This window comes from Rhinolophus sinicus, linkage group LG07 (assembly GCF_036562045.2).
Source record: "Rhinolophus sinicus isolate RSC01 linkage group LG07, ASM3656204v1, whole genome shotgun sequence".
NCBI classification, from domain to species: Eukaryota; Metazoa; Chordata; class Mammalia; order Chiroptera; family Rhinolophidae; genus Rhinolophus; species Rhinolophus sinicus.
In genome coordinates this window covers 27903634-27931626 of record NC_133757.1, presented here as the reverse complement: position 1 = coordinate 27931626, position 27993 = coordinate 27903634, and the positions used below count along the sequence as shown (strand labels likewise).

The following is a 27993-nucleotide window of genomic DNA, read 5'->3' as shown; positions in this document are numbered from 1 at the left end:
AACTATTTGGACAGAATACCTCTTTTATTTCTTGAAGGAATACCTCTTTTCATGTCATCCTTAGCAAGTAAAAGTTACTTATAAATTCTTTATTTGGAAGTAAATATGGAGTCTAGATTTGACAAAAGTGATTTTTAATCAAATTGGTTTTTCATCACATCTGCTTCCATACAAAGGTTTCCCATCTTGATAGCTGCAGACACTGGAGGCTCATTAATAAAAGTGGGTCTCCCCTGCCACTACGTATGTACTCTTTTAACTACATCGTCCCCTTCCTCTGTTCTCTCCCCTTCCATTATCTGTCAACCTCTCCTCCTCTGCCCAGACACCCACAAGCCTTGCTTCATTCTGAAAAATAATCAGCTTGCATACTGGTCTGGTAAAATTGAATTACCTCTAAAACAAAAAGTTCACCACTCTGCTCCCATGCCAATATAAGAGTACAATTTTCCTGGCTGGTGTCTTATACTTGGCAGAGTGAGAGCCAGCCTACGGGGAAAGTGCTCTCTAGATGGCTGCCTCTGACCCCTTTCAGTTTCTTCTCTCAACCAGCAGTGAGGCAAGAAGAGGTGAATACTGGACCCTCCAAAAAGTTATTACAAAAGGGAGACTTCCTCTTACACAAAGTCCAGATTTGGGGCAACATTTCCATAATACAGTACATTAACAATTTATGTGTTCTCTGCCATCTCTATGTATCAACTTCCTAAAAGCAATTCTTGGCTGATGACTAAGTATCCTGCCAGGAATACTGGAATGTTTTTGAAATACCTGCTGAATCTCCGTAATTATCAAGCTATTCGTACACATCTCTTAGATCCAAAACATACTACGTTCAAGCCTGCCATCAAGCAGGCCTCTGAAACCTTCCCTATTTCAGATGACACAGGTCTCTGAACTTTGCAACAACTCACTCTGACACTGAACTAGGTAATGTTGTATTTTGGTGTGTGAATGATTTGACTTAGCATGGAAGCTCATGGAAGACTGAGGCTGTATGTCTTATGCCCATTATTACCCCATTTCACTTTTAAGTACCTAGCACAGTGCTAGGCACAAAGTAGGTGCTCAGTATTTGTCTCATTAAAAAAATATTAAGGCTGTAGCTCAGTATAGCCTCATGGGGTGTGTGTGTGTGTGTGTTAATGACTATGATATTCAATTCTGAAAATGAAACTCATTAATACAAAGCTATATAAGTTAATGCACAAATATAGTTCATCCTCAAGTTCATATAGGATATTCAAATACTAGATGTATAATTTTATGGTCCCACTGTGATTCTCTATGGGTATAACAAGAAGGTTAAATGCATAATACAAGTGTGAAATAATTGATGAATTTGTTTTAAAATTGATTTTTCACCTAAACTACAGTTGTGACATGTATTGGTCACTTGTGCTCTGATGGGGCAAGATCCTTTGGTCATCCAAACTACTCATAACATTCCTGGGCTTTGTTTTATATCTAAAAGGTAGGTAAAAAGCAAATATTTACATATTGAATCATACATTCCTCATCATTAAATATTCAAGCCTAAAAAACTGACCTTAGAAACACTTTTTAAAACCACATATAAGAATATGCTAAGAGACTAGCATGCACTGGTAAGCTGATATCCTCTACTCTGCTGGAATGATAAAGGAAATTTCTATTTTCATTTACTTCATGAGAAATAAAAAGGAGCTTTAAAGCTCGACCAAAATGACTGGCTTCTATAGCACTGAAGCAGTAACAAATCTATGTAGTTACACTGCTCTGCATTTATTTTTGTTATTAATAATTCTCACATCACAACAATAGGAAGCAGGAAAAAAGCAGCTGTTTTATTCAGCTATTCACAGGAGAGAATTTTTTTAACCTGGCCATTTAAACACTTATTTCATAGGCCATTCCTATAATAATGTAACAGCTATTACATAAAATCCTGCTTTATAATTATATTCCTAAGAATAAGGCATTTCACCTGTCCAAAAAAATAAAAAGAAAAAAGCCCTTCACTGGGTATCTTTTATCCTTAAAACAGAATGGTAAAATCGGGAGCTTGGTTTTTCCACCCTGGAGCAATTCTTCCCCCATCATCCTCCAGAGAATGTCAGAAAATGCAAAAACTTCAAAGAGACTAGAATTACAAACTTTCTTGGAAAGTAGCCATAATGAACACTTTTTTAAGGCCAAATTAAGTCACTTCTTGAAGTATTCCATCCAGCAAGAGCCAATTAACCTGGTGTCCAATTTCAAGCTTTTTCTTTTCTCAGAAATCTTCATAAAAATATATTCAAATTTAGAATTTTTTTCACTTCAAACTATGGTGATACAATAAAAATAGATTTACTTGGTTATAAAGAGTATTTGGTTATAAAGAGTAGCTGAACTTTAAAAAAGCAGTCTCACAGTCTTGATTTTTCTATGCTCTATGCCCTTATTTTAATCTAGCAACATGCATTTCCATTTTTTAAAAATTGTAATTTAATATGTATATTAGATTTTAAAAAGGTAACATCATTAAGAATCACATTTCCAAGTTTTAGGGGAAGAAAAGGCTTTTGATTCTTCTTTCTTAATGAAAGGACATTTTCAGAATTGGGGTAGAATCCTGTGCCACCAAAGGGTAATTCTTCCTCCTCTGTTAATTTTCTTAGGAAGTTTCCCTTATATGAAAGAGAAGGTCCTAAATTAACAATGTATCTTTATGTGTATCTGCACAAACACACAAATATACAAGAAAGTCCACTGACACTTCATTCTTCTACTACCTCAGTGATGTTTTTAAACATTTGGTGAAATCCAAAGGCAACTGAGTAGCAACTTCATTACAATGTCTTTTGATTAGTTGATTTAAATCTTCATTCAAAAATGAATCCCCTTGTAAAACTTTATCCTGAAAAATATTAAAAGTATGAGTTAAAAGTTCTCATGCCATAAGCAAAAGCCAAGCTGAGAGCAAGGCTGAAAATAGCAACAGCTAACGCCAAACCAACATGTGAAACATAATAATGACAGGTACTGGGTCAGGTCTTGGACATAATCCTACACTGCATGAAACAATCTCATGACTGTCTCTACATAGAATTCCAACCCCAGAGACCTATCCTACCAACAACTCCTAAATGTAAAAAAAAAACTACCTAAAAAACAATTAAGCAAGTTGGAATCAGTTATTAACAGATACATTAATTTAGTTTTAATTTCATCTTTAAAAAAAAAATAATGAAAAGTATCACATACCTTCCTTTTGGAGCTTGAAGTTTCAACAGGAGGATTGAATGTCATTGCTGCCATGCTATAAGCCTCAAAAAGTTCTGTAGCAGATCTATAATCATAAATAGAAAAGTAAGGACACCGCCATACTTGTATAACTTCAAAATTAATTGTGCCGAGAGAATGACTCATTATTCTAAACCTATATATTCGGGTATAACATAATCCTGCTTTTGAAACCAATAGATCAACACACTCACATAAAATAAATCCTAAATTCCCATACAATGACAACATCACCCAACTAAATCCACCTCAGAGAAGTCTGGTATACATTTAGAAATACAGGCCTGGACAGAGAGAAGGCTGAGCCGAAGACCTCATGCTCAATGTGATCAGGTCCCAACTCAACCAGCTATGTGAACAATATGCAACTAAGTTTAACTTAGTCATCATGGGAGCCAGAGAAGTGAAGCATGGAGTTAACCTCCGTGGATTCAAACAGCTTGACCCTTCAATTGTTGGCCTGGATTAAAAGCAAGGAGAGGCCATTCAGGACAGAATAAATGCCTACACCATGGCATATGAATGAGTCCTTAATGATTCGGGGTTGGTTCACATTCTCTAAAGGAGATCGGATGGGGCCTGCGAGGGTTGTGGTTAGTGTCCCACTGCAAGCTCCGCTCTCCAAGGGGAAACATCAAACCTTGGGGATAAACCCATTCGTCATCGTCCTCCGAAAAAGGAAACCTCTGGCATAAATGAGGCAAATGGTCAAGATCTCTGGCAAAAACTTGCCAAAAAAGGACTGTGGATAAAAAAAGTTACAAAGAATTGTTTTCTCCTTTTTTCCCTTTTAAAAAACAAGGCTGGTGGCAAGGATGAGGGAAGAAAAAAGTCAGTGGCCATTTTATTTTTTTATGGCCCAAAGTTATCTCTGTCCTAACCAGAAGGAAAAAGGTTTAGGGAAACTACAGTTTATACCTCCTCATTTAGAAGGGTAAGCAGCTAACTACTGCCATGTAAAAAAAATAGAACTATTTTTGCCAAATCTCCCAGTATTTTATGAGAATCTGGAAAGGTGATTTTTAAATGAATTATTCCAATATTAAAAAGATAACAATTCAATTTTTGTTCAAACTCTGAAGAGGCCAGAAAATCAGCCTGCTGGCCTACAGGTCACTTGCTTGTGATCTCCGAATTTAAAAAAACAGTGTTTGCAAAGGAGAAAAAGCTACAGAATATTAATTCTGAGTGGTAGATATATTACAAAGGTGTCTTTTATACCATTTTTATTTCTTTTCTGTATAACAAGTATTTCCTACCAGATTTTTTTTTTCAGGGGGCAGAGGAATAATTACTATTTTTTCAACTTTTCTATACTTTTGAAATTTTTCAGAATAAAAAGTTGGGGAAAGAAATTTCTTCTAGAAGGACCCATTTCCTCATCTGCAAGAGTCACAGGAAGTGGCGACCCAAGCTACTCGCAGATCAGGAGGCCTTGATGGGCCAAGGAAACTGCGGCATTTCTGGATGGCAGCGTTCCAAAGCAACTCTCCTCTCTCTCTCCTCATTTCGACCTTTCTGGCACTAGCAGGACCACTCAAGGAAAAAAAAGAATCATTGTATTAGGTTTGTGCAAAAGTAATTGCAGTTTAAAAGGTTAAAAACCGCAATTACTTTTGCACCAACATAATAGTTGGACTCATGGATGTTCAAATAAGCAAACATAGCATTATCTTATTAATTGTGGAACCTGAGTAATGGGCATATGGGGAGTCACTATTCTTTCTACTTACCCGTATGTGTGGAAATTTTTATGACAGAAAAATGTTAGGTGATTACCCAAAAGCAACTAACAAAATCACATTCAGCATGTTTTCTCTTTAGAACAATTCAGGAATTTGAAGTGAGACCAAATCCAGATAACCAATAGCACTTACATTTTAAAACTATTACTTTATAAAACAGACTTCTCAGAGTAAAGAGCTATCAACTGAAATTTGCAGTTTTATAATCAGGAGGTACTAAATACTACCTTCGGCTCAACTCTGGTTTGAGTGCTTCAGAGCCTTCCAAAGGGGCTCCAGCAATGAGGTGAGCGGCAAATCTCTGCACTATGGGATGGAAATGTCGCTGAAGGGGAAATAGGAAAACCACATTGTGAATAGGTCAGTACTTTATTAAACACTAGCTACAGCAAAGATTTTATTTAATAAACAAAATTTTTTAAAAAAATTATAGATGTATGTGTTAATTCATAAGAACCACATAACTACAGGAAAAATACTATTTTTGCTCACAGGATTACAACACAAATCTGTTCAACGACCAAGTTACCAGTGACATAGCTTAGTCTTGCTTTTACTGTATAAAAAGAAAATTCAAAAGCAACTTCTCTCTCAGAGTGAAAAAGCTGGTTTAGAACAGGTTTCTTGAAACATATTTTCTACGAGTCTCACGCTAATGCTGTCCACACTGTAGGACCACGACATATGAGTAGATGAAATCCTCTTAAAACTGACGGGCCTATCGAAGTCTCCTTGGATAGGACCCAATGCAGACGTCCTTGGTAAGGGAAAGAATTTGATCTTACCCCACAAAACTGTCATTTTCAGCTTCCTTAGAAAATGTATCCGAATAGCTTAAAAAGTAGTAAGAGCAAAGTGAAATGTACACTATCAAAACAGGAATTCTAGAAAAGGCAGTCCCACAACAAAATATATTAATAGTCTTGCAATAATAACTACCTAGGAAAACCTGAACAAAACTGCTCACAAAATAAAAGGCGGGGCGGGGGGACCCTTACCCGTAGTGCATGCAGCTCCCAGAGAGCAGTGTTCTGAGCATTGCAGTACTCAGGTTCATCTAGCTCAGGAAGAAATACCCCACTTCCCTGAGACTCATTGTCAAGCAACAGATCTGTTTTGGGGAAAGTCTGCAAAAATTTCACATGAGATTAATTAAATTAATATTGTTAATTTAAAGAAGGTTATTGGGTTCTGTACTTTTATTTTTACTTAAATTTCATTTGATGTTATTGTTATATAAGAGTTATAAGCAGATGGACTTCATATCTAGTCTTAATTTTTAAAATTTAAGTTTATACCATAAGAGAACAAAAGTGGCAAAAGATTATTTTCTTGGCTTGCTCTAAAAAGCATATTTTGCAAGAGAAAAGAGAATCTTTTCACTCAGCAATCCCACTTTTAGGAATCTTTTCTATAGAAATAATTACATTAGATACACATAAGGATATTCACTATAGCATCATTTGTAATAGTAAAAAAGGAAATAATGTGTATGTCCATCAAAAGAAAAATGAAAAGTATGAAAGCCAGACTGCCTGAATATGACTCCCACCTCTGCCACTTACTAGCAGTGTCACTTTAGGCAGGTTATTCATTCTCTCTGGACCGCAGTTTTCCCCATCTATTAAATGGGAATGATAATAGTAGCTATTTCACAAAATTATTATGAAAATTAAGTGAGTTAATTTTTTTGTAAAGCATTTTTTACAGTGGCAGGCCCATAGTAAGAACTGTATATGTTTGTTAAACAAATAACTTACTTAGTCATTGAAGAGATAAAGTAGTTATATTTGTACTGACACAAAAATATATTCATCACCATTAAGTGTTAAAAAAAAGTTGTAGAACAACATGTATATAATAATCCCCTTTCCACTGAAAAAAAAAAAAAGGTAGTGTTGTCTATGTTTGGTGTATGCATTTACATATGAAATTTTTAGAAGTCACCTGGAAGGATACCCACCAAATGGTAAAAATGGTCACCTTTGGAGGGCGTCAGTAAGGATAGAATGCTTTCCTTTTGTAATTTATGTACTTCCTTTATCACCTGATTCTGTTACAAGTGTGAATTACTTTTACAATGAAAATAATAATGTAAATGGGAAAAAAAAGAGAGACCTCAAACAAAACAGCACTGTCATACCACCAGAACTTATTAGCTCTACTCATTGTATCACTACTTACATGCATTAATATTCTGTTAGTTGCTAAAATGCCAATGCTTGAGTTTGGAAGAACGTGAAGAGCCAGGGTACACAGGCGCTTGATGAAGGCGAGGGCTCGCTGCTGGGATACTTGCTTTCTGCGCTTAGTTAGCATGACATCGAGGCACTGCAGCACAACCTCAACACCGTCGTTGGTAGCACCTGCAAGAACAGGTAGACCCTTCCTTACCTTTCATGACGCTGCAGAAAAACCCACGATCAACTATCGTATCTGCCCCAAATCACTTCCCTAACCAATGAGGCAGGGCTCTACCGCTCAAGAGAAGCAGTGGGCTGTACTGCATCTCCAGGCAATTCCAAAACGTCTCTCCCTCCAAGTCTCATGGAGGTTAAACAAGATGTGTGACAGTGGCAGGCCAGCATTTTATATACCAGTGCCTATTTCTCATTTTTCATGGACTATAATTCTGGTCACAACATATTCTTAAAAAAAATATTTATTAAAGACACATTATTTAAACACACATACCTGCATGTAATTTGAACAGTGTTTTGTAAAGATGTGTATAGAATTTCATTGGATCAATATTCAGAACATCTCCTTTGAAATGACAACAAATACCAATTAGGTACATTACAAGCAAACAAAACTTGATCAAGAAAGGATCTTATCAATGAATCTCAACTATAATTTTATATATATATGGTCACAGGATGTGGAGTACAGCATAAGGAATAGAGTCAGTGGAACTGTTAACAGCTATATACAGTATCAGAGGGGTACTAGATTGGGGAAGGGGGGTTATCACTTTGTGAAGGGGGGTATAAATGTCTAACTAATACATTGTTTTGTACACCTGAAACTGAAAAAAAAAAAAGAAAGGATCTTACCTTGCCCAGAAAGAATATGAAAAGCAGTCTGGACACAGTGAAGACTTTCTTGATAGCTTAAGTTCTTTAAAAAAAAGAAAAAGAAAAAAAGATATTAATAAGAATACCATTTATATCTTAAAAAGTAATTCATTAATAGAGTTACTTACACCAGACTCAATGAGACTATGTAGAACTACTAATAAATCATCAAAAAACTCCACATTTATAAGATGAGCAAACCTAGAATCAAACAAAACTTAGTTAAAAGACAACCTCAAAACAGAAATAAAGCAGCCAAAAAACTTGACTTTAAAATTATATTTTTAATATTTCATATTACGAAACATTAGCTATGATGATGGAGATGATTGTTACTTCCCATTAACTCAGACGGGCCTTTTTGACAAATCATCCACAGTTGGACGCTATACTCAGCAGGCACTAAATCTAGTATTTCAAAAATCCTTCTGCCCTGAGAAACAAGTCGCTAACAGCAAGCAACTTTGCCGACAAGTTTACCAGGTGTCCAGCACTGTTCTACATCATAAAGGAGCAAGCAGCTTCTAGGAAAACAGCTGGTGGGAAGAAGGAAAAGAGGAAAGAGGCTGCTATTTATAAAAATATGGACCCTACGAAAGCTTTAAAAATAAAAGGGAAAAGAAGCTGGACCTATGTCTAGTTCAGGCTCTGCAATTAATTATCTATATAATCCTACATAAGTCACTCGACTGGACTGGGCCTCTCTTTCTAGAAATAACTGAGATCACCCAGTAGAGTTAAAGAGAAAGAATCATGGGAGCTACTTAATGTCAGCCCTCTGCTCACTATAAAATATTAGGCACTGAAGTAGTGAAAGAATATCTCCTCAATATTAGTGCAAGAGTCTTTGACACTATGTAAATCTTAGGACAAGAAAGGACCTCAGAAGTGATACAATCCCCAAGTATTGGTACAACCTTTTGGGGAAGCAATTTGACAATATTTATCAAAATTTAAAATGAGCAATATAGGAACTCAAATGCATGAAGATATTTCCAGTGTAGCAAAAGGGACTGGCCAAATAAAGTAAAGCAAGTAAAAGCTGGTGACAAAAAGGAAATGAGAACTGAGAAGGACACTGGGTCATCATTAGTAAACCCTGTTTAAAATTCATGGTTACATCAGTCTTATTTATTTAGAAAGAATCTGAAAGATTTCAACCTACACAGCCCTTACTTGGCAAGACCTTCTAGAACTGCTGGCAGAAGAGGTGACCTCTGGGCCTTCTTCAATATTCTGAAGTAGGTTACAAACACAATATTCAAAGTCTCCGTGTGCTGGCAGAAGAAACAGACAACATGGCTTTATTATAACCCAGTATGCTTTCTCCAGAGTTACGATAATTATCATTTTCAAAACACAACCTTTTTGTCCCTTCCCAGCCCTCCCCACAGTTCAATCTTAGGAGCTTCAACAAAACAGAATGAAGATATACAGCCTGTGATTTCATAAAACCAGCACTGATCACATTATAACTTCTTGCACATCTCATATCTCTGCCTCATGACATAAACCAAAATTACACAACCACAAGTTGAAACAATAAATCTCTAGTTAAAATTATTTAACGAAATTATTTTAAAAGCCTAAGAAAATGTGAAACTGCCTACCAGTTTAAGTTTTTTCTCAGTACTTTCTGAAGCTTCTGCCTCCCGAAGCTCTCGTTCTAGTTTCTCTTCTGCTTTCTTCCACTGAAAATAGATTGAAAAATAAAAGTATATGCTACTGAGTGAAAAAAGCAGAGAGGCATAATATGTAAATATTATGAAACACACACAGTAATACCACAGATTGTCTATGAGTACAAATACAAGCAAAAGAAGAAAACGCGGATGAAAAGCATACACAAACCAAACTTATGACAGTGGTTGCCTCTGGGGAGGAAAGTACAAGAATGAGATTGGGGAAACCAAAGGGGATTCTATTACCAATGGTTTCTTTCTTTACAAGGAAAAGTTGAAGTGAGTCTATTAATATTTGTTCATTCAGAAAAGTGGGTACAAAAAATGTGCTACACTATTCTCTGTAGTTTTCTATCATTTAAATTAAAATATTTCAGAAAAGAAAAAAAAAGGAAGAACATCCTGAGTCCAGAAATAATTCTTAGTGTTAAATCATCTCTGACATAGGAACCAGTCATCAACAGTACTTCCCAAACTCATTTATATACAATATAAATAACACCAGACACCATACAGAAATTCAACAAAATATCAAGGTTTTTCCACTTCCTGATGCTGTAAGAGCAGTAGTTAAATGGTTGCTAAGCTGCCTGAGACACGGGACTGGCTGAGGAATAGGGTTTCCTTCCCTCATGTGGGGCTGTTAAAGAGCGGATACGTTCTTACTGGGTCTTTGTTTCCCCACAGCTATGTACATGCTGTTCTTACCTGGTATATCCAGCTCATGTTAGGGTAGTGTGGTATAAATAATGAAAATACTTACCTTCATTTGTTTACAGTTTTAAGTCTAATTTGGTATTTCTGTCATGTTTTCAAAATTATTAGACACATTCACAGATGGGTATAACTTTTTGTTTTGTTTTTATAAGCAACTTGATAACCCTAATAAACTGAAGAAGCGATAACAGTACTGATGGTGGTGGAGACTAACAAGTTTATAAAGCACACCCAGTTAGGCACTCTGCTAAGGGCTTTACATGCGTCATCTTACTTAAACTGCACAATGATCCTGTAAGTAGGTGCTATTAATTAGTTCCAGTTTTCAAAATTTAAAAAACAAATAAAATGTGTCCAAAGTCTCAGTAAATAAACAAAAGGTTCCAAATACAAATCACCAAAGAAACATGATTCAATTAGCAAAAACCTACTTTGTTGTGAAGAACTTGACATAAATACATCATTTCTGTTAAAGAAGGAATCTTGCGGGTTACCATGACTCTAAGACAATCTTAAAAGCCAGTATGGCCAGAAAATCTTTTCACCCACTGCTCTCTTTGCCAATGAATTGTCAGTTTAAACTGATTTAATAACATATTTATTTGCAATACTACGAAAAATTAAATTCGCTAAATATTAGATTTTAAAACATTTATAATTATGACTTATAACTATGTCTATACTGTGCCTAGACTACGATTTTAATATAAAATAAAATTTAAAAAGGAAATAAATCAAACCTTTCTCTGCATTCTTGACAGACTTTTTCTCTTTTCCTTGAAAGTCATGAATTTTTTTGGCTTATTAATGTCCTCTGTATCTTTCTTCACTTCTACTTCCTTGATTCTTAGGCACAAGAATGTTTTTAACATCTAATATTGAAGAAAACACAAATACACAGCTTAATATTTATACTGCCTACAAAAACTTCATACAGAAAAATAAGCATTTAACAATGTTATTTCCTTCATGCAAAACAAAAAAACAAAAAAACCTTCAAATATCTTTTATCACATTTTACACAAAGTTCTATTATCTTTTTGCTAAACACTGTGGTAATTTGAGTCTATGAAAGATCAACTACTATTTGGTTAAATACATGTAACATTATTTTGCAGTTTGATGAGAATAAGGACGAGACCACATTACTTGGCATTAGTAGATAGGATTACAAAGAGTAGACAGGCCAGATAAAGGTTCAAACTAGTGTAGGAGGAGAGCATAAAAATTAGCTATGTTCTAAACCAGCTTTAATTTACCAAACCAGCTTCAGTTTTACAGTAAACAGATCTAATCTTCATCTTTTTTTCCCAATTAAAAAACAACATAAAGACTAGTGTTATTATTGTAAGACTACTTATTTTCCTTCAAACCAATAGGTCCCAACTTTAGCAAACATCAGATCCCTGGAGGACTTGTTTAAAACACAGAGGGCTGAGCCCCAGCCCAGAGTTTCTGATTCAGTAAGTGTGGGGTGGGACCCCAGAACTTGTATTTCTAATTCCCACTGATGCTGGTCCAGGGACCACAATCAGGGCTACTGCCTTAAGTCATTCAAAACCTTCAGGAACTAATTTGGAAATTGGTGTTTTGAGTGTTACAGCAACCATCCAAACACAATGACAAAAGGAGTTTAAAATCCTACATTTTCTCCAGCACATACCACTCCACTGACCTCCTACAGTCGCATTCCTGGAAAACAGCTTGAGAATTACAGCTTTATATTTTTCTACTATGTACACTGGAAGAAAACTGAGTATTTCAGATGACAGGGCTTAAAGCACAAAATGAAAACAGGGAAGAACTAAATGTATAAATAGTGAAACTTCAGTCACTCTAAATATCAGAAAGATCAACTTGAGTATCTTGTTGGTATTCTATGTGCTCATAAAATATTACCCAAAAATGAAAAATAACTCCAAATTCAAGAATACAGTATATGGTCAACTAATCTTTGGCAAGAGCACCAAGAATACACAATGGGGAAGAACACTCTTCAATAAATGGTGTTGGGAAAAATGGATATGTACACACAGAAGAATGAAATTAGATCCTTATCTTAAACCACTCACAAAAAATAACTCAAAATGGATTACAAACTTGTAAGACCTGAAACCATAAGACGCCTAGAAAAATAGTGGGGAAAAAGCTTCTTGACATTGGCCTTAACAATGTTTTGTTTGGATATGACACCAAAAACTCAGGCAATAAAAACAAAAATAAGCAAGTGGTATTACATTGAACTGAAACTTCTGCACAGCAAACCATCAACAGAACAAAAAAGCAACCTACAGAATGGGAAAAAATGTTTGCAATCTGTATATCTGATAAGGGGTTAATATCCAAAATATGTAAGGAACTCATACAACTGAACAGCAAAAAACAAATAACCCGATTGAAAAATGGGCAAAGAATCCAAATAGACATTTTCCAAAAACATACAAATGGCCAACAAGTATGAAAAGATGCTTAACATCACTAATCATCAGGGAAATGCAAATCAAAACCACAGTGATATATCACCTCACTCCTATTAGACTGGCTGTTATCAAAAAGACAAGATATAACAAGTGTTAGTGAGGGTGTGAAGAAAAGGGAACCCTTGTGCACTGTTGGTAGAAATAAAATTGGTGTAGCTATCATGAAAAAGTGCATGAAGGTTCCTCAAAAAATTAAAACCAGAATTATCATATAATCCAGCAGTCCCACTTCTGGGGATATATCCAAAGGAAATGAAATCAGTATCTCAAAGAGATATCTGCACTCCCATGTTTACTGCAGCATAGATATAGCCAAGATATTGAAACAACCTATGTGTCTGTAGTCAAAAAAATGAATAAAGAAAATGTAGTATATATACACGTACAATGGAATATTATTCAGCAAATAAGAAAGGATCCTGCCATTTGTGACATGACAACATGGAGGAAATTTTACTAAGTGAAATTTAACTCACAAAATACTCACACAAGTATGAAAAAATAACATGGCCAAAATGTTTTCTTCCATGCTGACTAAAGCAGCAAAAATCTACAAACAATCCAGCTGTCGATCAAGTAGGAGGCTATATATTCACATAATGGAACAGACATTCACATAATGGACAGACATTCAAAATAATGGGATAGACTTATACATGAGTCCACAGTGTATCAAATGAAAACACCTCCAGAATAATGTCCATAGTATAAAAACATTTTTATTTTAAAATAAATCTATATATGCATAGAAAAACATCTAGAAAGATACAAATCAAACTGTTAAGAGGAAATTATCAGCTTAAGAATCAAAAGTAGATGACTAAATGGAAGGTTACATTTGGGGAATTGAGTACTTTCCCTTTCTACTTTGTATACTTCTATAAAGAATAAATTCCTCATGACAACTGAAAATTAGCTTAATAATTTAAAAACAAATAAAATGCAAAGTTAAAAAAAAAAAAAAAGACAGGCTTACCTCTGGCCTAACGTCATAATTTCTGCCCTTCACAAAACCAGAAATCACTTTAATTACACCGAGGGAAGCTTGGCCTAATTTATCTTGTTTAAAAAGTTTCTTTACTGCCTCACAACACATTTCAGATATCTGAAAAATAAAAATGTTACATTAAACCAGTTTCTCAACCTCAGTACTACTGACATTTGGGACCAGATAATTATTTGTTGTGGGGGGCTGTCCTGTGCATTGTAGAATGTTCAGAAGCCTTTACCCACTAGATGCCTGGAGCAACATGCCCCCACCACTGCAGTCATGACAGCCAAAAATGTCTGCAGACACAGCCCCATGTTCCCTGGCGGGCAAAACTGCCTCCTATTCAAAACAGCTGCACTAAACTTACGGTCAAATAATTTTCTTAAAGAGAGAGTGTTTAACAAATTGACTATTTTAGCAATAAATAATTAGCTACGAAAGAATTTTGAGAAAAAAATCACATGGTCTGTAATTTTCTGTTAAGCAGGACAGCCACACTCAATTAGAGCAACCCACCGATTTTGACATGTCATTCATGAGAGGGACGATCAATACAATGATGTTGTTGTGAAAGTTGAAATGAGGCAGTGCCACCAACAGCTCACACAGGCTCTTAACAGCCACCTCTGCCAGTCCTTTGTATGCCTTTAAGGAAACGACATTACTTTTCTTCAGCTTCCTTTGCTTCCAGTCTAATTAATGGATAACTACAGTTAGTTACTTTATTCATTGGTCAAAACTTCAACTAAATTATCTTTCTTTTACAGGAATAGGCACTAAAATGAAAACTCAACACACCATCCAAATTCTTAAACATGAGTTGTGTCTACATTTAGACAAGTACAAGGGTTATCATTAAATTTTTTCTACACCATTCACCCTCTGACTCTAACCACAATTACCAAAATCTTGGCTTTCTGTGTGTTTTAAGAGATGTACTATTAGATGAAAAGGGTACCCAGGGGGTAAAAGAGGGGAGGGGACAGGGAGCTGGATACCTTAAAGGAGAACTGGCACTGGGCTCTATGAAGGCTTTTCCCAAAACACCTGACTGTAAGTCAGGAAGCCTGGGGTTCAAATCCTAGTCACCCACCAACTGGCTGGTGAATATGAGGAAGTTCCAAACTGTCTGAGCCCCAGTCTCTTTCATGTTCCAAAAATCTAGGACATCTTTTCTCTTGACTTCTTGCTGATGCTCACTGTGGTATCTTGACCCAGGAGGTCGAAGAGATTCAAATTCTCCTTCAAAATAACTGATGATTCACGGTACCTCTTTTCTAGCAATTTCTATATACATACCGTAACACAGCATCCTGAATATAAGAATCTAAAAATATGCTAGTCTCTCTATAGCAGGTTCAACACCTTCCTCTATCTCATATATAGCCAAAGATGAGAAAGATGGTATGGATAGTACCTTATTTTAAACTTTTTATCATCTATATAATTTTTCCCTAAACAGACTGTGTTCACCATAAGTAAGAATGATGTGTTCTATTTACTTAAACCTGACAAAAGTTAATCAACAGATGAATGAATAAACAAAATGTAGTATATACATACAATGGAATATTATTTGACCTTAAAAAGGAAATTCTGGCACATGCTACAACAGGATGAATCTTGAAGATTTCTTGCTAACTTAAGTAAGCAAATCACAAAAAGACAAATATTGTATGATTCCATTTATATGAGGTTCCTGGATTGTCAAATTCATAGAAACAGAGTAGAATGGTGCTGCCAAGAGCTGGAGGGAGGAAGGGGTAAGGAGATAATGTTTAATTGTTACAGAATTTCAGTTGGGGAAGATGAAAAAGTTTAGAGATGGATAGTGGTGATGGTTGTACAATTATGTGAATTTACTTAATGCCACAGAATTGTATACTTAAAAATAGTTAAAATGATAAATTTTATGATATGTATATTTTACCAAGACATTTTTAAAACTTGGTGGGGAGGGGAGCCTTCAATTCACTTAGAAAAGGCCTGTACTGTGTGGTCCAATACAGAGGCCACTGGCCACACGTGCAACTGAGCACTTGAAATGTGGCTAGTCCAACACCTTCATGCCCTAATTGGGCCAACAGGATTCAGCACTCCTGTTCCAGCTGAGGGAGCAACTGCGTGATCCTTAGGCCCAGCACGGCTAAAGAAGCCAAATTGAGTCAGTGAAAGCACACGGCCTAGGCAACTGAATCCCTTCCCCAATCACGCCCAAATTTTTCCTATGCCCTTCCTTCCCCAAAGGAAAAAAAGAACAATGGTTTGATAGGGAAGTTTATTATCCTGAATAAGGGACTTGTAAGCCATTTTCAAAGCACTCATTACAAGTTACCTTTCTCGCCTGACTACTCCCTCCAAATAAAAACAGTAGAATAAATTCTAACCATTCATGAATTTAAGAAACATACAACTACTTACTAAAGGACTGCAGCAACAATACTAATACCAGATAAAATATAACACAAACTAGGCACAGTTCTCAGTGTTTTACATCCATAAATTCATTTACTTCTACACAACAATCTTATGAGGTAAGTACTATTATTTTATAGACAGAAAAACTGAGACACAGAGATTAAATGATGTACTCATCATATATCGTGTTTCCCTGAAATTAAGACCTAGCCGAACAATCAGCTCTAATGCATCTTCTGGAGCAAAAATTAATATAATTATATTATGTTATGTTATGTTATATTATATTTATTACATTATTATATTATGATACATGATATGATATGATATGATACTATATCATATAAGACCAAGTCTTATATTAAAATTTTGTTCCAAAAGACACATTAGAGCTGATTGTCCAGGTAGGTCTTATTTTCGGGGAAACACGGTATGTGGTAAGGGGTACCCAGAAAGTCTGACTTCAGACTCTTCTCCTGACTGTACACTATAATGACAGTCCACAAACAGCACAGACTATAGAATTCACCTTCCTGACCAAAGCTAAGTATGTTACATGCTTTCAAGATGTTAAATATACCTTTAACTACTTGCTCCAGATTTTCCAAATAAAATTTATATTGGCTAACCAGACCTTCTTCAAATTCTCTTAACTTCTGGGTTTCTTTGCGGATCTGAAGAGATAAAAAAAAAAAAAATCATTTTTCTAATATAATATATTGACATCTGAAAATCAGTGCAAAATGTGAGTGCCTGAGTATATACCCAGTCATGTAAAAAGAGCCAAACCAAAAAACAATCCTGTTTCTCCCATCTCTAGCGCTCCAAAATTTTCAGCTTATTTTGTATAGTAATTATATTTAGCATACCTTAGTAGATTTTTCTGCTTCTGTTAGGGGCCGAATTTTATATGAAGGAGTAATGTCTTTAAATAACTCCATCAGAGAAATTATCACCAGCTTTCGAACAGTAACAGCCACATCAGGATCCTGTTCCATCAGCATGGAACGTAATTCTTTCAGTTTTTTAACCTGTTAAAGAAATAACTTATAAGGCTAGAGAATCATGGCAAAACAATTATGAGCAAAAGCAAAAGCCCCACACCTGGCACAATAAGTGAAATTCACACAGTGACTCATAACATCTAATCAAGCCATGTACAACTCCAGACACTGTGCCCGTTACCAAAAGATAAGTCACCAACGTTAGAAATTAATCATATTTTTTAAATGGTTATAAAAAATACTTTAAAATGTTTAAATGTGTTAATTTACCTATTTTTATAAATTCATTTTAATTGGGTTTTGTTAAAGATGTGTGTCCTATTTCCCTAAAAACACTTTTTGAAACATATTAATGCTATGTATACTAAATATATTATATAATCACATGTATAGAAATTAATCAGGAATTAATATATCCACAGTAACTCCAGCTTCAAAGTTAGTCATACAAAGATCATTTGTATGATACAACGCAGAAGCAGAAGATTGGTTTAAACTAATGAGCTTGCTTTAATGAGCTACACTGCCTGCTGGAGCGGTATCTAGAGCAGCAGCACCCTGGCTGATGAGCAGTGTTTGCCACAGCAGGGAGGAGGACAGGTATGTCCCCACCTATTTGCTATCCCTAATTTATATGAAATGAGCATGAGGCTCCAGAGTTAGAGGACCTGCGTTCCAATCCAGTGGCTGTTAAAATCTGGAACAAATCACTTGAGTTTTTAAAGGCTCAATTTTTCAGCTGTAAAATACAGTAGCTCTTGTCTCCATGGTTTTATGATTAAGTGAGATAATGCAGGTGAGAAATACTCCAAATTCCCCTCCCCGATTCTGCTCCTCCTCTTCCCGTCATTTTGTTAGAAAAGGACAAGTCCTACTCCAAAGCATAGCCGCATTAAATTTTTTGTATACATGTAAATGATAGATTTTATGGTTCCGTAAACAAATATTTGGCATAGTAGGATGCTGGGGACACCAATATAACAAAAATAACAGTATCACTTTATATGACTTCATGTATATGGTATCATTTAATCATCACGGCTGTTTTAAAATAGGTACCATTTCCTTTTAGAAATGGAGAAAATAAGCCTTAGGTAAAAACCTTACCCAAAGTCCAACAGATAGTTAGCAGAGCCAAGACTAAAGCTGGGGTTTCTTGAGTCCACATGTTATAACTATCACCATCTTCACCACTGTACCCACGGCCCAATTTATTATAACTCTCCCAGTCTATTTCACTTAAAATATATTCCACTTACAAGTGTTCCTGAACTAATCTCACTGACTTTTGTGTTAGCACGTTCCTTACTAAAAACTCTACAAATCAGTCCAGAAAGTTTACAAGTAAGTTCCTCCTTCCTAGTACAATTAATTTTTATAGACTTACCACTTTTAGAATTACATTAAGCCCAACATCTTCAGTTTAGAGACTGGGAGCATTTAAGAGACTTTTCTAAGATTACAGAAGAAATTAAGTTCAGACGCAGAATTAGGCTAAGGTTCTGTCTACTCTCTTATTCTAACTCAGTTACTATGTTTTGCTAACACTGTTCCTTTTTGTGTATGTTTACAGATAAGAGAATCTTAAAATATTAGACATTTAGACCATATCTAATGTGAAGAGATTAAGAAATAAATGCTACTTACATTACTTTCTGGATCTGATAATATGGCAGATGCCAAGGCTGCAATATGCATTTTCTTCTCCTGTAGTTTCTTTTTTCTCTCTATTAAATGTTCTTCTACGGTCAGCTCTCGAATGGGATCTTCAATGATCTCTGAAACAGATACGTTTTCCCTCTTAAACATGCCATTATTTACCATCATCCAAGAATCTTAATTCATATTATCCTTTCACCAAACATACGAGGTACTATCAATAGCCCCATCACTAGTACCCAATAAGAGTCGGCCTGTTGGCTCAATTGATTAGAGTGCAGTGCACATAACACCCAGGTCGCTGGTTCAATTCCCACAGGGGCCAGTGAGCTGTGTCCTCCACAACTCGATTGAAAACAATAACTTGACTTGGAGTTGATGGGTCCTGGAAAAACACACGGTTCCCCAAAATTCTTCAATAAAAATTAAAAAACAAAAATAGTACCCAATAAAATGGGTACTATCAATAGCCCCATTTTATAGATAAGGAAACTGAGGCAAAGGGAAAGTAACTTGCCTAGGCTCATAAACCTGGCAGAAATGGGACTCAAACCCAGGTAGCCTGACTCTAGAGCTCATATTCTTAACTACTATGCTAATAAACCCACAATAGTTTTAAGTACAGAATATTCTGTGTTCAACTCTATACAGTCCTTTAAACTACACAAAATATGTTCCCCTTAAGAAACTCATAGAGAACTAGATTTAATAAGTATACAACATAATCTGCAATAAGCTTATCAAAGATGACTGAAAACAGTAAATAATTGACCTGTAATCTCATTTACACATTAATCAGGTTTGCTAAGCAGAAGTAAAATTTAACCAGCTTGTTCTTTCACAAATTCTAAACCAACAGTTTCAAACAATAAAATGTTATTTCAATTTAACTTTGATTAGAACTGTGCTATTAGAAACCCACATGTAATGATCTAAAGCAGATATATACAAAGTACAATTGCTCTAAGAAAGAACCAAAATTAATTCAGACCACAGAATTGTTTTTATAATTTTAAGCTAAAGAGGTAAGTTATTTGTAGGCAGATGCTACAATTATGATTAAAAAGAATTCAAAATATGTAATTCTCAAGTAACAATTTAGTAACTATAAAGATGTATCCCGTTACCTTCCTCAAGTTCCGTTGCTTCTTGATCTGCTTCATCTTGATTACTGTCAATAACTATGAAAAATATATATATTACAAACGTGATAATATACGTGGTAATACTACAAAGAAAAGTAGAAACATAATTACTTTTGTGAGGAGGGAGCAATTAGTGATTGAGGGGAGCACAAGCGAAGTTTCTGGGTATTGGCACTATTTATTTCTTGCCCAGATGGTAGTTTTATGGGTGTGCTTTTTGTGATAAACCACGTAACTTCACATCTTTGATTTCTGGGCTTCTCTGAGTAGTATTTTATTTCACAAGAAAAAAGATCCTTGTAAGAAAAAAAAGCCTAATAAAGGATGACTAATATGCTCCAATTTTAGGAACAAAAAAATTTGGTGAAATACTCTGAAAAGAAACTCACAAGTACAACAGACACCTTAAATAATAATCAACTGTGTTTCTGGTCAAAATTACAAGCTTGATAGATGACTACTTATAGCTACCCCTCTTTTCCAGATATGGGTAAAAGTCAAAATAAAATAAAATTTTTAATGAAAGAAATATGTGATATTAAGGAGCTAAAATTTTAACTAAAACACCAATCAGATTCACCTGGCTTCTCCCTGGTCTGTGGGATTATACCACTTTTATCTTTGATAGGAAGCAAGTGAATCAATTCCTTCTCGGGCACAGTTTGCAGAGTTCTTGGTATTTTTTCGTATTTATCTATAACATGCTCATGCTTTCGTTTCTTGGCGTGAATGGGCTCACTGCAGAAAAAAATTAATTTTCAGTTTTAATATATTAAAAAGGAACATAGAGACTTATCATTTTTAAAGCACAGAACAATATACCACTAGCCAAACCTTCGATAGGTATATACATATTAACACCTAGATCAGGGACTCAAATAATAAATGACTCAATGAATTGTACAGTCTACCCCAAAGACTCAAACTATGGCTTTCTAGTTTCCCTTTACAAATAAAGTGAAAGTTACAGAAGATTCTTTTTAAAGAATATTGCACAGACCCGAGGGTGACATCATGCTATTTTACGTTCCCAAAAACCTTCAGAGCACAGCATGCACTTACGAGTTAAAAAGATCGAAGTTTAAACTTCAGATCCACTACTTGTGATTGTGGGGAAGCATCAGTTTCCTCTCTGTAAAGGGGAATAATACCTACCTAATAGGGTAATGAGGATTGAGATCTTAGCCATAAAGAGCTCAGCACTGTTCTGCCAATTCCTCAAACAAAGAATAGCATTCTTCCCCATTCACTCTACTTCACTATTCAGACTCAAGGGAAATAAAGACGCTCACTAAATAAAATCAGCTTGTTTTATCCATGAACTTCCTTTATTTAGGAAACAAACTGAGTAACAGGGTTTACTCTTTGTAAACACAGTGTTCTGAGCTGAAGTCTTGCACTAACTACCTAGGTTAAATTCAGAACCAAGTTTTTAATACTGAAAGGATGTGAATGATTATAGTCTAAATAATTACCTAGAAGACAGGTCTCTGGTTAGAAAAGATGCTCTTTGTCCTAAATCCTTCATTAACTGTAAGTCATCTTCATCCATCATATCTAAAGGAAGGGCTTCCTCTTCTTCCTCCTCTTCCCTCTCAATCCTTTTATCTGTTCAAAAAAAAAAAAAAATCAGAAACAAGTTTTAGAGATGTAGAACTGCATTTTTGTGTCTCCAACAGGAAAAGCTTGTGTTTCTAATACTTGAGCCCGGTGCTTGTAAACGGGAGCACCACTCATGTGTTGACAGGATGCTTCTTTGTTGCACTGGGGTGTACTGAGCTAGGGTGCCCTGACCCCTGAAAACTAACCACCTGGAGCATTCCCAGGCCACTGTAACAATCAAAAAATAAATGTCTCCTCACATCCTACGTTGTCTTTCAGGGCATTTGAGAATCAATGACTTAGCCCCATAGCTCTGTCTGATCTCCAATGACTGTCACTTCCACTCCACTTCAGCTGCCCCCTCCAAGGGCCACATCCCAAACCTTGGTGCTCACCCCTCTCTCTGACCACAACCTTTTGTCCTTCCAACTCTCACTCAGTTACTTCCACTGCACTTTTGACTAAACAGACCTTCAATCCTTTGACCACTCTACTTCCTATGCTATCTTCATTCCCTCACTTAGGCTGTATGGTTATCACTTGAACCACCCTTGCAAATGTCTTCAGCTACTTTCCCTCTACAGGTTAGGCACTCATATCCAACAACACCCCAAGTATGAATCATTCTTTCTCTCTTTGTCCCTTGTTCGCTTTCTTTCTCTTTTTCAATTGAAAAAAAAAAAAAAAGAATGCCAACTAAGTGCCAAACACTGTTCTAAGTGCTGAGGATTCAACCATGAACAAGACAGTCTTAGCATCTTCCCAAACAGAACTTATAATTCTCACTCCAATAACATTCGTAAATATCGCGATATAAATGTACACAGTGCACAGAGTGGAACACCTCTCTACTTTAAAAGAGCCTGCCATGTCTCAAAACGGACCAGCCATTGTTTTATTTCCCTGGTCAACTTTCTCTCTGCCCTAGGGTACCTTTTCAAATCTTTTACCTACCATCACACTTCTCATCACCTACCTCACTTCATAATCATTAGAGGACCTAGCTTTCCAAATTACTGATAAAAAAAAGCTGTAAGAAAGAAAACACCTTGAATTTCCTACTGAATTCAATAGCACTTGCATGCATCTTTTCCTTTCTTCTAACACTGAAAGAGGTGCCTCTCCTCCTGTGCTCTGGATCCCAAAAACTCTTGCCCTCTCTTGCCTTGTTCTATCGTTTAAGCCTCTCTCATCTGTATCTTCAACCTCTTCAATATACTGATTTCTTCATATTAGCATTTTAAGATGGACAAGTAAGTCATTTTCCAGGGGACAATATGTCAATATCTTTCCAAAATTTTAAATGCATTTTATTACTGGTACAATAAACTTCCATACAAGAAAAAATATGCAGCTGCTAAAAAAATTTGAAGTAGGAAGTGATAATAATCACATCATTTGTTGCACAAATCTTATGTACCATATAGGACATATAGTATTCCACCTTAACAGCTATATAGTATTCCACCACCTGTATACAACATTTACATCATTTATTTTAACAATTCCTTGTTGATGGACATTTTGATTTTCAGTTTTTGGTGGTGGTAGAGATGGCATTTGTTTTCGTTTGGTATTTTGCTATTTTAACAGTGTTGCAATGAACATGCTTGGGCATGGATAGTCTTAGCAAATTTTTTTCAAATACCAGCGGTGGCAAAAAAACGTATACATATGATCTGTGTTCATCTTTTGTTATCAGTATGTATTGAGTATTACAATCTTAATAGTTTTTTCCTTTCTTAAAATGTGTATACATTTTTTTGGCACCCTCTGAATAATCATAGGATGAATTCCTAGCAGTGGGATTGTTGGGCCAAAGGAAAGTGCATTTCTTTCTTTCTTTTTTTTAATCCTGCCTATCATTGTTTATATGAGTTTACGAGTACACATATTTTTTGCCTTTTTTATTCAAAGTGTGTAAGCATATCAGACATGTGGTGATAGCCTATAATTTCAAGTGGGTGAAAGCTTCAATATACACTACTTTTCACTTTATTTTTTAAAATTAACTGTTTTGTAGAGTATTTCATGTTAGTACATAGTTTCCTTCTTTCTTGTAACACTCTTCTTTTGATTTCTAAGACACTGTACAATTCTGGTTTTCTTCCTAATTCTCTGGTTCTTCCTCAAACCCCAGGACAGGTTTTTCTTCCTCCACCAATTTCTTAAATGCTGGGGTTCCTTTAAATTCTGTTCTAGGTTCTCTTATTTTCATACAACAGTCTCCACAGTATGTTACCCAAGTCTAAGACTTCAATTACCATCTATATGCTGATATATTGCAAAATTACTCTAACACAGATCTTTCATTTGAACCTTATACACTTATATCCAACCACTGATAGACTTCAACGTGCAAGAATGAAGAATCTTTCGCTTATTTTTAATATGTAATTATTAACACATCATGCTTTTTAAAGTCTACTGAAATTTAGATGGAAGAGATCTTAAAAAACATCTAACTCAACCATTGCATTTTTTAACAGATTAAATACCTGGAGATTAAGTGACTGACTAAGGCCCCATCAGTAGTAACAAAATCAAGAAAAAAGCCCAAGTTTACTGGCTTCCAGTCCCATGATCTTTTATACATCACAATAATATGTTGTCAAGAGATCAAACTACCCGGAGTAAGATTTTTACTGATATATCCCCTCGGGCAAGGGAAGTGAAGTAAGAGAAAAAATAAACATGTGGGATTACATCAAACTAAGTTTTTCACAGCAAAGGAAACCATCAGTAAAACAAAAAGGGATCCTACTGAATGGGAAAAGATATTTGCCAATGATATATCTGGTAAGGGGTTAAAAATCCCAAATTTATAAAAAACTCACTCAACTCAATTCCAAAAAAACAAACAACCCAATTAAAAAATGGGCAGAGGACATGAAGAGATATTTTTCTAAAAAGGACATACAGATGGCAAACAGACATAAGAAAAAATGCTCAACTTCACTAACCATTAGAGAAATGCAAATAAAAACCACAATGAGATACCACCTCACTCCAGTCAAAACGGCTGTCATCAATAAATTAACAAACTACAAGTGGTGGCAAAAATGTGGAGAAAAGGGAACCCTTGTGCACTGTTGGTGGGATTGCAGATTGGTGCAGCCACTATGGAAAACAGTATGGAGGTATCTCAAAAATCTGAAAATGGAACTACCTCATGATTCAGCAATTCCACTCCTAGGTATTTATCCGGAGAAATCCAAAACTCTAATTCAAAAAAATTTATATACCCCTATATTTATTGCAGCACTATACACAATAGCCAAGACATGGAAACAACCGAAATGCCCATCGGTAGACGACTGGATTAAGAAACTGTGGTACATTTATACAATGGAGTATTACGCAACCATAAAGAATGAAATCTTACCATTTGCAACAACATGGATGGACCTAGAGAACCTTATGTTAAGTGAAATAAGTCAGACAGAGAAAGACAAATACCATATGATTTCACTTATGTGGAATCTAAAGAAAAGAATAAATGAATGAACTAATCAGAAACAGTCTCAGAGACATAGAGGAAAAACTGAGGGTTGCTAGATGGGAGGCGGGGTTGGGATAAGGGGGAAGATGAGGGGATTATAAAGCACAATCGGTAACCACAAGATGGCCACAGGGATATGAAAGTCAATTTGGGGAATGTAATCAATAATAGTGTAAAGATTTTGTAGGGTATCCAATGAACACTTGTCTCATTATGGACACCACCTCAGGGAAGATGTAGATGCCTGACCACTGCACTGTACACCTGAAAGTGAAGCTGAACAATAATGAATGTCAACTATAATTATATATGCTGTACTCCACTTCTTGTGTGTGTGTATATATATATATACACACACACAAGAAGTGGAGTACAGCATTAGGAATACAGACAATGGAAATGTAATGGCTGTGTGCGATGTCAGAGGGATAGTGGACGGGGGGAGGGGGGTTGTCACTGTGTGAGGGATATAAATGATAAATGTCTATTACATTGTTTTGTGCACATGAAACTAATTAAAAAAATGTTTTTAAAAAGAGATCAAACTAAATTCCGTGTGTCCCCCAAAATAAGACCTAACCAGAAAATAAGCCCTAGCAGATTTTTCAAGATGACATCACTCCCTGAACATAAGCCCTAACGCATCTTTTGGAGCTAACCTTAATATAAGACCCGGTCTTATTTTCAGGGAAACACGGTAGGTCAGGATTAAGAAAATGAGATGGACATGGGAAGACAATAGTCAGATACTGTCAAATATGACGAACCTGAAAGTACCAGTAACTTTGTAGAAGAACTGGTCTGACTCAAAATGGTCAGATACCTTACCTATTTTGAGTACTGAGAGTTCTTGGACAGTTTTACAAAAGAATAATCCTGACAATTACAGCTCAATTTCACGCCAAGTTTCCAAGTGAAAAGAAAGCCAGAAGTTTAGAATACTAAATGAACCTTGGCCACACTGTGAAGAATGCACCACAGAAAAGCAATGTTCTAACCTTAGCAAACTGCCCAGTGAATGGGAAAGTGGCAGCCCTGGCATGCTGCCCAACATTTATTTACAGGGCTACTCTGAGTTTGTTTTCCCAAGTAGTATATCTTCAGATCTGCTTTCTAGAGAAACTTAAAACTGAGACTAGCTGTTTTTCACAATGAATACTATACTGAAATGTTTTTTTCATACTGACTGTGATAAAATATATAGGACTATTATTTTTACCTACCCTTGGGAAGATCTGAGAACAAGAGTGATTACTAGAAAGCAGTTATTTCATGAAGAACATTTTAGAACAAATCAACGGAAATTAGAGCACATGAATGCCTTCACAATTACCTGGTCGTTTTTTCTTTGGGTCCTCCAATGGAATGGGTTTCTTAGACACAGCATCCTTTACAGCTTGTCTTAGTTTCCTCTGTTCTTTTCGGTACTTCTTGAGAGTGCTTTGTTGTTTAAATTGCTTATTTTTCAGCTTGTTTTCAAGTTTGATCTTACTAGTTTTTAGCAACTTCCGAAAGCTTGGGACCTGTTTTTTATTTCTTCTCTGTAAAACAACAGGAAGAATGCAGCATAACCAGAAATTTAAATTATTTTATTTTTAAAATCAGAGTAAAGAGAATCGATTATAAATTTCGTTACACCAAGTCCACAATTCTAATGTCTCACAGTCATGGATCTTGTACATAAAAGCTAAAACCAAACTAAAGCATTAGTCCTACAGAATGGCACTACAGCATCAGTTATTCAACCAGGGGTCTTCTTGTGACCAAATCCACCGCTGCTCAAAAGGGCCCAGGACAAAAAAATAGTTAAGAACCTCTGACCCATTGGTAAATGGTTATTAAATGGTTATTAACACCTATAGTTTAGCATACTCAGAGCAAAATGCGGGCTGTCAAACAACTGACATTTATATATTGCTTTACTGTTTACAAAGCACTCCAACATAACTTAACAGCCTAGTAGTTAAGCAGTGATTGCCGTTATCCGCACATTACTTAAGAAGCTAAGGCTTATAGATTATGTGACTTGTCAAAGACCCTTAAACTAAGAAAGGCAAAGCTGAATTCAGGTGTTTAAATTCCAACTCTCTTGCTGGTGACTCCTCATTCAGAAATCCAAATCCTAGAAGTAGCTCTAATTTTCTGTGAGAACCACAATTTGCTTTCCTATCTCCTTACCCTTTAAGGGATAAAATGGACTCGTCTCGGTTCCCGTGATTCATACTATAAATTCACTGAGAACATATAAATTCAATACGAGGTTCAAAAGATGGTCTGGAAGAACCCTCCAAAGTCTGACATCCCAGGGATGCAAGACTCGGTGCTTGTCTCATCGTGGCTCCTGAAGTCGAGCGCGAGCACAGTGGGCGTTTCAGGAAGAGCCACGTGAAGAGCCGGGAAGAGGACAGCTCACAGAGCCAAGAGGGAGCCCCGAATCTAGGCCACCGCCCCCTAAACAAGGGCAAAATCCCGCCGGACAGCTACACCAGGGAGCGAATCTATCAGCCAAAGGGGCCCTAAACTGCGAGAATCGGGCTTCGGAGGACTCTTACCACCTTCATCCTTAAATCGGGAAGGAGTTCCGGTGCCACAAATTCACCAAGGTGCAGAGATAATCCAGGAATCCAGAGCGGGCGACACACGTGCGGCAACCCCAACACTGCGCAAGACGGAAGCTGCCGCTAGCCCCTCCCCATTCTCCGCC

General features: G+C 36.0%; 1 protein-coding gene across 1 annotated transcript; it reads right to left on the bottom strand.

Moving 5' to 3' along the window:
* Nucleotides 1-5: 5 nt before the first annotated feature.
* Nucleotides 6-27993, bottom strand: NOC3L (NOC3 like DNA replication regulator). The gene is made up of 22 exons (XM_074339365.1): nucleotides 27842-27993; nucleotides 26623-26830; nucleotides 21661-21793; nucleotides 20766-20923; nucleotides 20168-20221; nucleotides 19029-19159; nucleotides 17247-17408; nucleotides 16958-17051; nucleotides 14476-14651; nucleotides 13945-14073; nucleotides 11229-11360; nucleotides 9700-9780; nucleotides 9266-9366; nucleotides 8218-8290; nucleotides 8069-8132; nucleotides 7707-7778; nucleotides 7197-7378; nucleotides 6011-6139; nucleotides 5240-5337; nucleotides 3229-3313; nucleotides 2757-2881; nucleotides 6-2651 (listed from the first exon to the last, which is right to left on the bottom strand). Exons 1-22 carry the CDS (start codon nucleotides 27848-27850, stop codon nucleotides 2639-2641), a joined length of 2409 nt encoding a protein of 802 aa, XP_074195466.1. The 5' UTR covers nucleotides 27851-27993; the 3' UTR covers nucleotides 6-2638.

What these genes read in the sequence shown, in the direction of transcription:
- NOC3L (XM_074339365.1), bottom strand. An exon ending in CTGAGAAAAAACTTAAACTG is followed by an intron (nt 9,367 to 9,699) that starts GTAGGCAGTTTC and finishes TTCTTCTGCCAG; the next exon opens with CACACGGAGACTTTGAATAT. An exon ending in ATAGTCTCATTGAGTCTGGT is followed by an intron (nt 8,133 to 8,217) that starts GTAAGTAACTCT and finishes TTTTTTTTAAAG; the next exon opens with AACTTAAGCTATCAAGAAAG.